This window comes from Schistocerca serialis, chromosome 5 (assembly GCF_023864345.2).
Source record: "Schistocerca serialis cubense isolate TAMUIC-IGC-003099 chromosome 5, iqSchSeri2.2, whole genome shotgun sequence".
NCBI classification, from domain to species: Eukaryota; Metazoa; Arthropoda; class Insecta; order Orthoptera; family Acrididae; genus Schistocerca; species Schistocerca serialis.
The window spans coordinates 305,882,877-305,897,511 of NC_064642.1; the positions used below are offsets into that span (position 1 = coordinate 305,882,877).

A 14,635-nucleotide genomic window follows, 5' to 3' on the forward strand; every position below is an offset into this window, starting at 1 on the left:
ATTAGCTGAATCAATATCCATGCTAAATGAAGATACTATACTCTGTAGCTGGTCTCTATATACTCGTAAGTATCAGAAACATAACTTCTCATGGAGAGTTATGTAACTGGATAGATAAAAAAATCTAGTCACCAAGTGGTGGCAGGAGAACACACGCATTAAGAAAAAATAGTTTTACTTATGCAAGGTTTTGGAGCCAGTGGCTCCTCCTCGCAGCAGAAGGGTTGAAGGGGAAGGAAGAGGACTAAAGCGAAAGGAACTGGGAAGGTTTGGGAAAAGGGGTTGAATTCAGAAAAGTCACCAAGAACCCTGGGTCAGGAGAGACTTACCAGATGGGATGAGAAGGAAAGACTGATTGCTGGGGACTCCACTGGACAAGATTTGAAAACCTGAGAACTTAAAGGTGGAAGACAAGGTACTATGCAAGACAGTGATTATTGCTAAAACATCATTAATGAGTTAGTAAGAATGTAAATAGGGTTGCCACAAATTTCCCTAAGTGAAATTCCCTGATTTCTAGACAAGTTTTAGCATTTTTCCATGACAAATTTTGAGATCTCATGGGTGAGTAAACGCATAAGTTGACAAAAAAATGTAGGGAGTTCTGCATTTCTAACTGTGTGAGCAAAAATCTTAAGTACTAACATCAAAATCTTTTGTAATGAACTGTATTTAGATGAGAAAGCAAGCCAAACGGTATGTGCATTTCATTAAGACCACTGATGTTATTTGATTTCAATAAAACAAAACACAATTGGTGACAAAAATATGCATTTCCTTTGAGTTGCAAGACAGATTTAAAATACCTTCACTGGTTTCAGAAATAACCTCAGAGAAACGTAGGCCTCTTGAAAGAAGTGTATAAAGCGGGACATAGTTGTGTAAATCAACACTATAGATAACCGCCAATGAAATGTTGGTTCTATTTGTTCGTTATTGTCAGTTATTACCCACTGCATTATATATATTATTTTAGAGGTACTGTGTGTCCGCCTGCTTAACTGAGTGGCACCATGTTTGCCTACCTCACAGTGGGCCAGAGTTTGATTCCCAGGTGGGTTGGAGATTTTCTCTGCTCGTGGAGTGCGTGTTGTGTTGTCCTCATCATCATTTCGCAATCGCTGACATGCAAGTTGGCAAATGTGGCATCACCTGAACGAAGACTTGCAACCCAGTGACCGAAATTCTCTGGATGGGACCTCCCGGCCATCAATGCCACACAATCATTTTATTTTACAGATACTATGTGATTTTTCTTTCAAGAAATATATTAATGCGTAGAGCACAAACTGCCAGTGACTGTCACAATTTTCTTCTTCTTACTGTGTTCATACTTTCTAGTATACGGAATACTTTCAAAATGCCAAAATGTATCAGAATAAATAAAATGTCTATAAAATGCTGCACTGTACAATGTACTTGCGATGAGACAGTCTCAATTCCTGAAACACATCACCTGTGGCTTCTGGCCTGCCGAGGAGCACCACAGTCCTGGGTCCAAGACAAAAATCCGCCACATTACGCCACACACAAACAGACCTGGCCTGTGGGCAGATCAGTGAGACTAGATCTGATGGGCAGGGCCTTAATGGAAATGATAGACTTCAGATTGGCAGGCCCCATCCGTTAGAGATACCCACAGAAATGGCCTGCAGTTTTGGTCCATCATGGAAGTCCAATCATGTGACCAACTATTCACGTGTCACAGATACGATGACGAAATGAGACTGCGGTCATCAATCCAAGCAACAGCTTGCATGAATACTCTGAGAATCAGTACTAATAAGGATAGGTAACAACTCACCATGAAGATGATCGCTGAGCCGCAGACAGGCACACAGAAAAGACAATGATACTGTGGTGTCCACCGCCAGACACCACACTTGCTAGGTGATAGCCTTTAAATCGGCCGCGGTCCGTTAGTATACGTCGGACCCGCGCGTCGCCACTATCAGTGATTGCAGACCGAGCGCCGCCACACGGCAGGTCTAGAAAGACTTCCTAGCACTCGCCCCAGTTGTACAACCGACTTCGCTAGCGATGGTTCACTGACAAAATACGCTCTCATTTGCTGAGACGATAGTCAGCATAGCCTTCAGCTACGTCATTTGCTATGACCTAGCAAGGCGCCATTACCAGTTACTATTGATACTGTGAATCATGTAACGTCAAGAGCGACGTTCACCATCAGCGGATTAAAGTTAAGTAGTCCACCAGCTACGTCCGTTTTCTTTAAATTCTAATTTCCTTGTCCTGTTCCAGACCTCACGCCAGCCTGCGTGAGCTAAAACACGTGCCTTTCAGCTTCCTCTAGTAACACGGTGTTGGCTCTCCTGCCAACCACAGCAGATACTCTCATAGTTATATTTTCGGCCACGGCCTTTGTCAAAAAGCGAGAGCACACACACTTTCACATAATCACTCCAATACAACTCACAGGCATGACTGCCGTCTCCGGCCGCTGTGCCAATAGTTTCTGGGAATTATATCCAAACAAACCACTCCTCACACTTCCTTGCCTCTCATTGGCAGCTGCTAGCTAGCAGCAAGAAGTGGTGGGAACACGGACTGCAAGCTGATGGGAATGGTGGGAAGGGGAGAAGCAGTAAGAATGAGGGAGTAGGGAAGTAGTGCACGTACTCAGCTGTGCCAATCCACCAGTGATGATGCATCACATCTCAGTAAACAAACCATTTCATCTGCCGAAACAAAAACAAGATTTACCAGTATTTTTTAATTTCCCTGATATTTCTCTGATTTCCCTGACATGTTTGAAATTTCCTGATATTCCCTGATTTCCAGGACTAGTGGCAACCCTGGAAGAGCTAAGTGCATTGTATGTAACAGAAGTGGGAGGGTGGCGGCAAAAAAATATGTTTGAAATTTCCTGATATTCCCTGATTTCCAGGACTAGTGGCAACCCTGGAAGAGCTAAGTGCATTGTATGTAACAGAAGTGGGAGGGTGGCGGCAAAAAAATAGACAAGGCAGAAAATGAAAGATGTAGAAAAACATGAGTGAAGAACAGTGTAGCTACTATGAAGAAATGCTGAAATTACTTAAATTAAGGCCAGGTAGGTGGTAAGAACTAAGGACACATAGTAGCTCTAGTTCCCACCAGCCAAGTTCTGACAAATTGTGTTGGTGGATTCAACACCATTACCTCAAAATCATTCTTTACAATCCTTCCAAGAATTTCTCCCATCCAGCACTTCTTCACAAACCTTCCTCACGTCCCTGTAACATGACCTTAACCCGTCCTCTGCAGAACTCCAGGCTCTGTGTTCCCTAAAAGCTGATGACTCCATCAATATCCCCCCCCCCCGCCCCCCCAAGCAATCAAAGGATCTACCACTGTTGTATTTGATTGACAGGAGTAGGTTAGTGAAGGTCTATGCCAGCTGTCCGACACTTCTACATACAGCATCTGCCATCAAGATCCCAGCCCTGTGATTCAAACTGACCTGGAGTCCCTCCTTAAAACCTCAGTCCCCTCAGAATTGCTAACAACTCAATCCATAGAACTTCTTATCCCACACAAACTATGCACCTCCACCTTGCACCTTCTTTGTAAGATCCACAAACCCTATCCTGGCCATCCTACAGTTCCTGGCTTCAAAGCACCCACTGAACGTAAATCTGCCTTAGTTGATCAGCACCAGTAACCTGTAGTACAGAGACTTCCTTCCTGTATTAAACACACCAACCCTAGATCGTTGCTGTTTAGTCCCCCTTAAACATCCCAACAACCACCACCACCTAGGTCGTTTGATATCCTTGCTCATCCCATTCCTACCATACACCTTGCTTGCCACCACTGACGCCACCTCCGTTTATACCAGATCCCCCACGTACATAGTCTATCTGCTGCCGAACATTTCCTCAGTCAGCATCCACCTGATTCAAAATTTATTACACCATCCTTGCTCACCTTAATCAACTTTATACTTACCAACAACTACTTCACCTTTGTGAGACGGACATAAAAACATATCAGGGGCAAATCCATGGGAAGCAGGATGGCCCCTTCCTATGCCAACCTTTCTATGAGTTGCTTGGAGGGGACGGGGGTTTCCTGGAATCCATAAACCTTCAGCCCCCAGTTTTGTTCAGATACATTGGTGACATCTTTGCCATATGGACTCATGGTGAAGCTGACCTGTTAAAATTTCTGGAATCTCTAAATACCTTCTCTCCCATTTAAATTTCACATGGTCCTCTTCTGAATCCCATGCCACTTTCCTTGATGTTGATTTCATCCTCACCGTAGGCCGCTACACACTTCTGTCCACATTAAACCTACTAACAACAAACAGTATTTACATTTTGACAGCTGCCATCCTTTCTATGTCAAACGTTCCCTCCCAAACAGCCTTGGCATTCGAGGCAAACATATTTGTTTGGATGCACACTTTTTACAGAAATATGCCACCATTCTCACCTCCGCCTTCACTGGATGTTATTACCCCAACAGCCTAGTTCAAAACCAGATTCCCCAGGCCATCACATCCAGTCTTATTACTGCTTATCCCTCCAAACAAACCAGCTTCAGAGCACTCCATTTGTCATTCAGAATTATCCTGGTCTTGAATGTATTAATCAGCTACTTTGACAAGGCTTCCTAAAATCATGCCCTGAAATGAGATCCATTCTGTCTGAGATTTTGCCCACCACACCTAGAAAAGCTTTTTGTCACTCTCCCAATCTCCGCAATATCAATATCATTGTCAGACCTTACGCTCCTTCTGCACCCATCTTCAATCCTATGGCTCCTACCACTGTGACCATCCCCACTAAGACTCCCCCTATGCACCCTCCTACCACGATTCATATCAGCCATGTGACTGGCAAAACACATGCTATCAAAGGAAGAGCCACCTGTGAAATAACACATCATATACCAGCTGTTATGTAAATACTGTTCAACCTTTTACATCAGCAGGACTAACACCAAGTTATCAGTCACGATGAATGGGCACAGGCAGAAGGTTTATTCTGGCAACACACAATATCCTGTAGCAGAGCATGCTACATAACATGACAGTCAAGATATCGGTGCCTGTTTCACCACATGCACTACATGGATTATTCTCAGAGACACCAGTTTCCCAGAATTCCGCAGATGGAACTAGCGCTACAACTTGTCCTTGGTTCTCGCCACCTAGCTGGCCTTAATTTATGTTAATTTCTTCTCCTTGAGCATTTATTCATAGTAACTACTCCTTTCTTCACTCTGTTTTTCTACATCTTTCATTTTCTGACCTGTCTATTTTTTGCTGTCCCTCTCCTGCCTCTGTTACATACAATGCACACAGCTCTTCACTATTATTAATTCATGCACAATGTTTTGGCAGTAATCTCTGTCTTGCATATTACCATGTCTTCCATCTTTAACCTCTCAAGTTCTCAAATCTCATCCGATGCAGTCCCCAACAATCAGTCTTTCCTTCTCATCCCATCTGGTCAGTCTCCCCTGACCCGATGTTCTGGCGACTTTTCCGAACTTTACCCCTTTTCCTAAATCTCTCCAGTTCTTTCCCTTCACCCCTCTTCCTTCTCCTTTAACTTGGAGGAGGAGCCATTGGCTCTGAAAGTTGCATAAATAAAACCTTTTTTTTTTCCTAATGTGCGTGTTCTCCTGGCATCCTCGGTGAGTTAACTTTTTATCCATCCATTTACATTATATTGTCAAAAATTGATTATTTTTGCTATCAAAGTGTGTGTTGTTCAAAAGGAGTACACAAATATGGCAAGGTATGTAGTTGAAGTTTTGAAGTGCAGCTGATCGTCACCGGCGTGGAAGAAATCTCTTATTTGGTGCTGAGCATGAACTGGTGCTCTCACTACATGAGCATGTTGCGGTTCGTCAGGCAAGGAAGCAAAATACTGCCTACAGTGCTACACTGAATTAAGACTACAGGTTTGGAGTATTCACAGCTGTAATAACTGTTGTAGCCAGCACCACTACATCTCTGTCAAAGCTTGAAGTAGGGTAACAAGAAGACCACAGTGGCAGTGGTCAATCAGAGATAGTGTCAGCAACTCTGACAACATTTCTTGAAATTTATTTCACCTTTCAGTGTATTTTTTTTAATTATTATTATTCTTTTGGCAGGCATATAATTAGGCTATTAGAAGTGTGCATTAAGACAGCTGCATTTGATTTCAGCTAAAGGTGTGATTTAGTCAATTATCGGAACATCAATGTTTATATAGCAATATCTTGAAAAATAAATTAACTGTAATCATCCAGCATTACCATCAGAAGGACTATAATTTTCCATGCCCAGTTATATCATCCCAGTTTAACCTTGTAACTTCCACTGCTAATATCTTTGTCCAACTATATGACCGCCTCAGTACTGTGGTACAATCTTGGGCGAGGGAAGAGAGGCCTTTTCTTTAACTACAGTTTCTCAAGAACTCACTAGGTTGTACTGAAGTCCTAATATAAATACAATTTTTATTACTACAGTACATTGCAGTGGCTGGAGAGTAGCTACCAGCAAAATTGTCTATCCATTGAAATGCACTCCTCTCCATAACAGTAAAATTGACAACCTTCTTAATGGGTGTGATGAAGACTATTGTGGCAATCCTATCACTAAGGCCCACACAAGACAGATTTTCCATTCACAGTAAAAATCATTTTGCATTTGTGCAATTAACTATTGAATGATACTGATGACACCAGCTTTCATATACGGAAAGATAGATCCGCTCTAAGCTTCAGCAACATAACAACTGTAATATCCTCAGCGTACTGCTCAGGGGGCACTGGGCAGAGGGTGAGTCAGTAGAGCAGTGGGTAACTTCCACACAACAAATCTAAAGGCCTTGGGCTCAATACCCAGCCAGTCTTGCAATTTTTTGCTACTTATCACTTCTTTCACCTATTCCAACCATTTTTTAAAGTGAAAAATGCCAAGTTGTACCATTATATGGAGTCATATCACATTGTAGATCCACCTAACAACAGGCTTAGTAAGCCCATTCAAAAATTAGGGGACAGGAATGCTATACTATATCCAAAAAATCATGCCCAGTAAAGGCCAATATTCAGGTTTATAAAAGCTTTACTTTTTCTACTTCGCAGGCCTGTCAACAAAATCATTTTCCTCCATCACTTTCCAACCTTATCACAAAATATTATATCTGTTATAGAGCTGATGTCAAACATGAACTGCTACCAGTAAACAGGTCCATCTCAAAGATGCAACTCACTAGCCCAAAAATCATGATTAATTTGATTACCATATTTATCAAGTAGTTTTTGTTTGAGTTCCCTGAAGTATTTGGCACTTGGCAAATTTATACATTTTAATAAAAGTAATGGACATGGTGAGCATTAATCCACAATTACACATTATAAAAACGGAAACACAAATGCTTGCAATGTTGGCAGCTGTGGCAAAGACGATCGTGGTGTCACGAAGAGAAACATTAGTATGTTGTATCTAGGAACATGAGCATAATTTTTCTTCTTTAGATGATTTAAACAGTCAAGTACCTTCTTCATTTGAAACATAGGAGTAGTACATATTTAGCATTCATACCTCCATGGCCTTAACGACTTCTTCATAATCTTTCTTGAAATTTGGGATTTCTTCATACATGATGCAACAGTAATTGTACAGAAAACGAAGGGAAGCACTAGCATTATTACTATTTTCAAGTTTTAACTGTGCTACCACACCCGGAATTTTTGGTGAAATCTGGAAGCAAACAAATTTCTGTAGTAATTGGTAAAATGGTGAAGCATGTAACACATTTTAAGTAGAATCTGTAACACCGCACACAGCAAAATTCACCTTACAAAATGTTACTACTTTTAAAGGGTTTTATTGCAATTATACAATCAAGAAAATATACCTGAAGGCATATTTTGCAACACTTTTACAAGTATGTATCACATTACATTTGCAATCATTTATATTAATGTTGTGACATGCCCAATGTAATATAAGCCAATTTAACTGAAATCATAATGCTGTACATTTAAATCATTTATTGTTGAGCAGAAATGATTAAAGATACTTTATTCTTTCTAACTTATAATAGTAGCAAACTCACATATTATTTACAATTACATTTCTACCTGTGAATAATATAATTAATTATTGAACTAATTCAAGTATATCTCATGTTGACATATAACCATTTGAAAATGACTTCACAGCCAAAACTGCAAGTAATAATTGTAAAATAAAGGGGTATTTTAATCCATCCAATGGCAGCCAGTATGGCAGAATGTTATGATTCAGTAAATTTGTGATGACAGTGAACCCTGTGGCAACTGCAACCGGCAGTAGCTGCATTCTCTGAATGAGGCTCCTGAGGTGGACACTTGATGTGGTGGTGGTGGTGGTGGTGGTGGTGGTGGTGGTGGTGGTGGGAGGGGGAAGGGGGTGGAGAGGAGGGGGTGGGATGCCTGCAGTTACAGAAAACACATCTGCCCCACTGATCTGATTACTATCAGGTACACATCTCTAGGGTGGTCGGACACAATCTGAAAAGCTTGGGGTGTTGGAGAGTAGGTTGTGCTGAGATATAACTGTTACAAAAAAAGTTTGATACTTTGTGCCACTTCAAAATTAATTAGCATTGAAGTTGGCAAATCAAGCTGTTGCACACACAAATTCAAGCGGCTCACCAGGGATGATGTTGCCAAGTGTATTCTTCATTTGGTTTCCTTAACCAAACATGAAAACGACACAAAAATTGGGCATGGGACAGTAGTAAGGATCCAACCCTAGCCAAAGACAGAGTAGTCTCCTGCATTATCATCTACACTATGATAACAACGGACACTAACGGTATCTGGCAAGCTGCTTGAATTTGTACATGTAATGGCATATTAGCGAATGTCAATACTAATTAACTCAGAAACAGCAGAACACATTTGATTTTTTTCTTCACATTATTTCTCAGTACAACCTACCCTGCAGCACTCTCACAAGCTTTTTACACTGTTTCTGACCACTCTACATAATGCATCGTGTCTACTGTGTACACAACTACATCTAGCCAGCTACTCAAAGTTATGGTAAAATCAAGGTCTTACTGTCACTGTGTTCACAGACGGGTGTTACTTTTCCAATTTACAGATGTCTCCAATTCTTTGAAAATGTATATCACTGCTTATACTGGTAACAACATTTTTAATAAATTAACTGTTTTTAAACAAATACTTTGGAAACAGACCTGTGCACTTACTATTGCACATAGGGCATTTTTCAGTGCATTTCTGTAGTGCACATTACACTAACTTTTGTTATGTGACCTCTGTAATCATCTCATAATGAAAAAGCTACAAATCCCTGAACAAATGGGTAACAGAATTCTTATAAAATATCCAAAATCAGATCCCATGTGAAGTATCAAATTACAATGTATGGACTAAATATTCTGTAAGAAGATGCTACTTTAATTTCCACACACAGTGCACAAACTGCAAAACTAATATATTAAACTACACAGTTTCTATAAACACAAAATCATTTCTCAGTCTGTAATTATGATTTCTTCCCCCCCCCCCCCCCCCCCCCCCCCCCTTTTGGATAAATATGCTGCCAACAATGAAGTTTATAAAGCAAACTCTGTTCAGTTTGTAAAGTTGGTACACATTCATTAAATTTACCTTGCGAAACACTTCGTGATTGTATAAATTGGAGAACAGCATATGCCACACAATAGTCTCCACTCCTTGCCGTAAGGCAGGTAACTGCATTGATCCAAAGAGTTTATCAATGGTTTCAAGAGTTACTTCATTAAGAATGCTGTACATCTCTCTTTCCTCAAGTTCATTTATAAGAGCATCTATCCATAGATTGACAATATGTTGCTCTGGGCCATACTGTCAGCCAGTGACAAAATATTTGCAATGCCTTTCTCACTACATCATGAGATGTGCTGTTATCAAGCACAGTTTTTACTTCACATCTAATGAACTCCGGCTCAAGAAGTCCCAATACAACTGCCAAACTAGGGGAAGGCTCTCTGCCGTCATCTAGAAAAATAATTAAAACAAAGCACAATTAAAAATCAGAAAGAGAGAAAATAAAATACTTTTTATCTTCATTAGCAATGGCACAACTAACAATGGGCTAGCCAGTCAATTGTTTCTTCATTCAGTCACGTTTTTCAGTCAAATGAAAAGTATAAAACTACTTTCTGTGGCCATGTCAGCTATAGGAATGTATGAGTAATTTCATTTTATGTGAAACAAATGACTGACAAGTCTCTTATGGTTATGTCAATTATATGAGTCTTTTCACTAATTTTCAGGGAAGTAATGTCTTCACCTATTTGTTCAACTTTTTTTGGTTGTACAAGAGCCATAACTAAGGTTGCCAACATCTTTAGAGACAAATTGTGCATCTTACTTGAAGGAAAAGTAAATAAAATGTGTATTTCTATAAATAAAGTAGTATGAAAATGTTGTATTTATTTATATTAATAGAACTTTTTCATGTTTCTGGCACTGAAAATAATTGGCGTTACATTGTGAATTTTTATGTTTAGGTAAATGAATGATTACTTTTGGAATTTAAAATTACTGAAGCTTGGTCTCCCTCTGTATTCCAGTTTGTATCATTGATAGCTCACTTTTGGTAAATACTTGAGTGCACAGAAAGCATATAGGACACTATTTTTTTACTTGTTCTGTGACTTAAAATCACTTGCTTTTAAGCATATGTTGCCACCTTTACACAGCACCTTTTTGCGAAAAATATTTTGTCATCATATTCTACCAGTCTAGCATTCACCTAGATGAGTGTGTGAACAGATGACAGCCTGTGACCAACTGCATCAATTACCTCGATGATATTGTTTTGGGTTCTTCCAATAAAGACCACCTTAGAAATCTCTGATCATTGTTTTCTGTTTTGCAGTATGCAGGTCTCAAGTGCAATCTTTTACAGCTGTCAATCAAGTACTTAGGTTTTGAGATTTCTCGCACAGGGGTCAAGCTGTTGCATCACCATGTGGATGCAACTGCAGCTTTGCTGCGGCCAACCCCCATTAGGGAACTGTGGGTGTTTCTAGGTAAAGTTGCGTACTATCTTAAGTTTCTACTGGTCAGCATCTGAGAGTCTCTGTGTGATGTTGGCAGACAAACACACAAACAGGTCTGAACGACCCATTGCTTACATTTCTAAGACTTTAACTTCAACTCTCAGAAGCAGTATTCTCAGACTGAAAAGTAGACTTTAGCGATAGTGTTCGCCTCAAGAAATTTCACATCTTCTTGTTTAATTCTAAGCCCCAGTTAATCACAAATCACAAGCTGTTGGTTGCTCTTTTTAACTCTCTAGCTTCCATGACAGACAAGGCAGTACATCATTTGCAGCAGTGGGCTCTTTTCCTCTCCTGTTATCATTATTTGATCCATTACTCGCTGACAGCACAACATGCCAATGCCGGATCTGGTGTTCGATCGGACAACTTGCTTTGCTTCTATTTAGATATTGAGAACCAGAATGCAGTCGGTGGTTTTCCCATCACTAGTGCCATGACAGCATCGGCTGTTGCCATGGATCCTGTACTTGATCAGGTCATCTCTTTTTGTGCAGCGCTGCTGGCCGGAAAAAGCCCTGGACCGTGCCTTGGATCTCGCGTGTAATTGCTTCTACTTAAAGAACTGTTTTCCTCTGTTTGATGGGGTTCTTTTGTTTGCTACAGGGAATGCTGCTCCCCAGGTTGTGATTCCCACTTCCTTACACCATACTGTGCCACGGCTTCTGAATGATGATATGGGGACTTCTCACACCAAAGCTTTGTCCCACCAGCATGTGTATTACCTGGGCATAGAGGGGGACATTACATGGCTTATTGCTGCTTGCACTAACTCTGTTCAGCATCAGGCAGCCCACGGGCACCTTTTTCCCCCTGGCAAACACTGCAGCACCCGTGGCAGCATCTACATCTTGATTTTGTTGAGCCCTTCCTAAATCAGTATTGGCTTCCTGTAGTGGCTGCCTATTCCAAGTTTCCCCATGTGGCACGTTGATCATCCACATCATTGGTGTTTTCCACAACTCGTTATCTCAGTCCCTTGTGGGACTAGTGTTCCCCCCCCCCCCCCCCCCCCACAGTACCAGTGCTATTTTCTGTAGCATTTCTTCTCTGCACCACAAATTTTTTTTCTGTGCCTAGTGTTTTCGCACACATATGTGGGTTCCCACCCCCTTGAAGGGAGGTGGTATGTACTTTCACTCATGCCACGCATGATTTGAGGGATCATGCATCTATACAGTTCACAAGCCCGCTTACGGAGGTCGCCTGGGTCAGCCACCTAGCACACTCTGCCGAAGAAGCAGTATTATTTAAGTGATCAGAAAACAAGTGCTCAGCCACATCTGTAACCTGTATTACTGTTGTCCAGTAAATGTGTTCAGTGCTACGCACAACCTGTACGTATCATACTATAAAGTAGTATGTTCCATAAATCATCTATGTTCTTGCTATAGCATTATCCTCACAAGTCCACTGACAGCACTGTTGATATTCCACGAGCACTGTACTTTATTTTTCAAATTTACCATGTAAAGAAACTTATCCGAACAGAATTTAGTTTTTTTAAAACTGCTAGCTTGGAATGCTGTGTGTATGTGTCTTCATACAAAACAAAACAACTCTCAGAAATGTCACATGTTTACAGAAATTGATTTACAATAATTATAAAATCTGTACATACCTTTATTAGCTATAGCTGTATAAACTATCTTCAGGCAAGAATAAATAATTTCTTTTCTCTGCCGCTTTTTCAAAGCATCAGTTAGAAAATCTCCAATTTTTGAAACATTTTCATGAAACTGGCGAATTGCTTCACGTTTAGCAGCAGGTGTTGCAAAGGATGAAAGGCATGCTACTATCGTTTCGCAGAACTTTTTCAACTCCTCTTCACATGGCAAACATTTTGGATGACGGTTCAAGAATACACAAACATCAGCCAAGAGTTTGTCATCAAATGAAACCAAGCGTAAAAAGTCTGTCAAACAGTGCTGCACCGTTGGTTCTAAACCTGCAAAATAAGTTTTATATAACACAATAACTGAACTGATAGCAAATTTACACAACTAGAAGGCCATAATTAATGTAACCGATGAACATTCTTGAAACTTGGTTATGTGTACAGAAAATGAAGACATAAAAAATGTGATTTTAACTGCATTTAAGTAACTTTACATACTGTCAAGCTCTTTAGTTTAAAGACTGTCTTTGATGCAGCTTCGACACTATGCACAACTCTCTTCATCTCTGCATAATTACAACTTACATCCATTTGAACCTCTTTAGTGGAGTCAAGTTTTGGTCTCTCCACCCCTGCCTGCCCCCCTCCACACCCACACACATAGAATCAAATTTTAGAATTCACACATATACTCAAATTTTAGAATTAGATTTGTTACTTCCCCCTCCACTTCTATCTGTTTTTTCTCAGTTCTTACTGCTTTCACCAAGCAAATGCATTGTCTCACTTTTCTGTCAACATTCCACAGTGCTACTTTTCTTACATTTCACAATCTATATTTCAGTATACTTTCTCAGCATTCAGTACTTCTGTATGTCCTTGCTCTTATTTCCCTAGATGCTGAAAAACCCACTCATTTCCACCAGCCTATATACTCCCGTCACTCATGTGATGTTTTGTTGTTTTTCCTTTTTGGTGTGACTTGCAAGAACTACTGTATCATTTTTAATTGGTTGCCACACAATATCATGATAATAAAAAAAATAAAAAAATTGCTGCAGCCAAGATATTTATGGGAGCTATGAGGTGGGTTAATGGTATCACACTGGAACGAAATTTTACCACAATTCTGTGCAACTCAACCATGGACACGTCACACACAATGGGAAGGTCATCACATGCGTTCTTATCTGCAATTTGTCCCTCTTTTGACACCTCTGTGATGGAGGCAACCACCACGAGGCCAAGGAAAACATCGATACAAAAAGACCACAGAGGGTGACGTAAAGGGTGTCAATGAAACCATCCCTTCCTGTGGGGAAGGCAGTTGGCAGCGAGATGAGGAGCAGGACGATGTTTTTGACAAGGTTCGACACTGATGCCATGCCAAGGCATTTCAAACCTACTGTAACAACATTGTGAAGCCACAACCCCATTGAATGTGCTCTGATCCCTTTGAAGTGTAGTGTGACCACAATTCTTGCTCCAGTGTACAGTGTGGAGCCACTAGGGACCTTTCAAATCCATTTTATGAAATTTAAATGTGATGCAAGGCAGAAATGTGTATTTGCACTTTTCATCTTTACTTTTTCACACCCTCCTGTGGCGTGATCATGGAAAGCTGCAATATTAACACAAGCATGAATAAAATGGCAAAGGTTTCCCTTATTTTATCATGGTGAACATATCTCCCTATATAGGTCTGCGTCAACAAAATATTTTCACACTCTGAGGAGAAAGTTGGTGATCGGAATTTTGTGAGAAGATTCTGCAGCAACGAAAAAATTCTTTGTTTTAATTATGTCCATCCCAAATCCTGTATCATTTCAGTGACACTCTCTCCCCTCTTTTGCGATAATACAAAACATGCTGCCCTTCTCTGAACTTTTTCGATGTACTCCGTCAATCCTAGCTGGTAAGGATCCCACACTCCGCAGCA

The 14,635-nt window shown here is 40.5% G+C and overlaps 1 protein-coding gene across 1 annotated transcript in view; it reads right to left on the reverse strand.

Moving 5' to 3' along the window:
• The window catches only part of LOC126481253 (ubiquitin carboxyl-terminal hydrolase 35), a 127,581-nt gene that overhangs the window by 45,464 nt on the left and 67,482 nt on the right, over positions 1–14,635 (reverse strand). Inside the window, 4 exon segments of the mRNA XM_050104872.1 lie at positions 7,556–7,714; positions 9,640–9,837; positions 9,839–10,008; positions 12,700–13,026. Of these exon segments, the coding sequence (XP_049960829.1) occupies positions 7,556–7,714; positions 9,640–9,837; positions 9,839–10,008; positions 12,700–13,026 (854 nt within the window).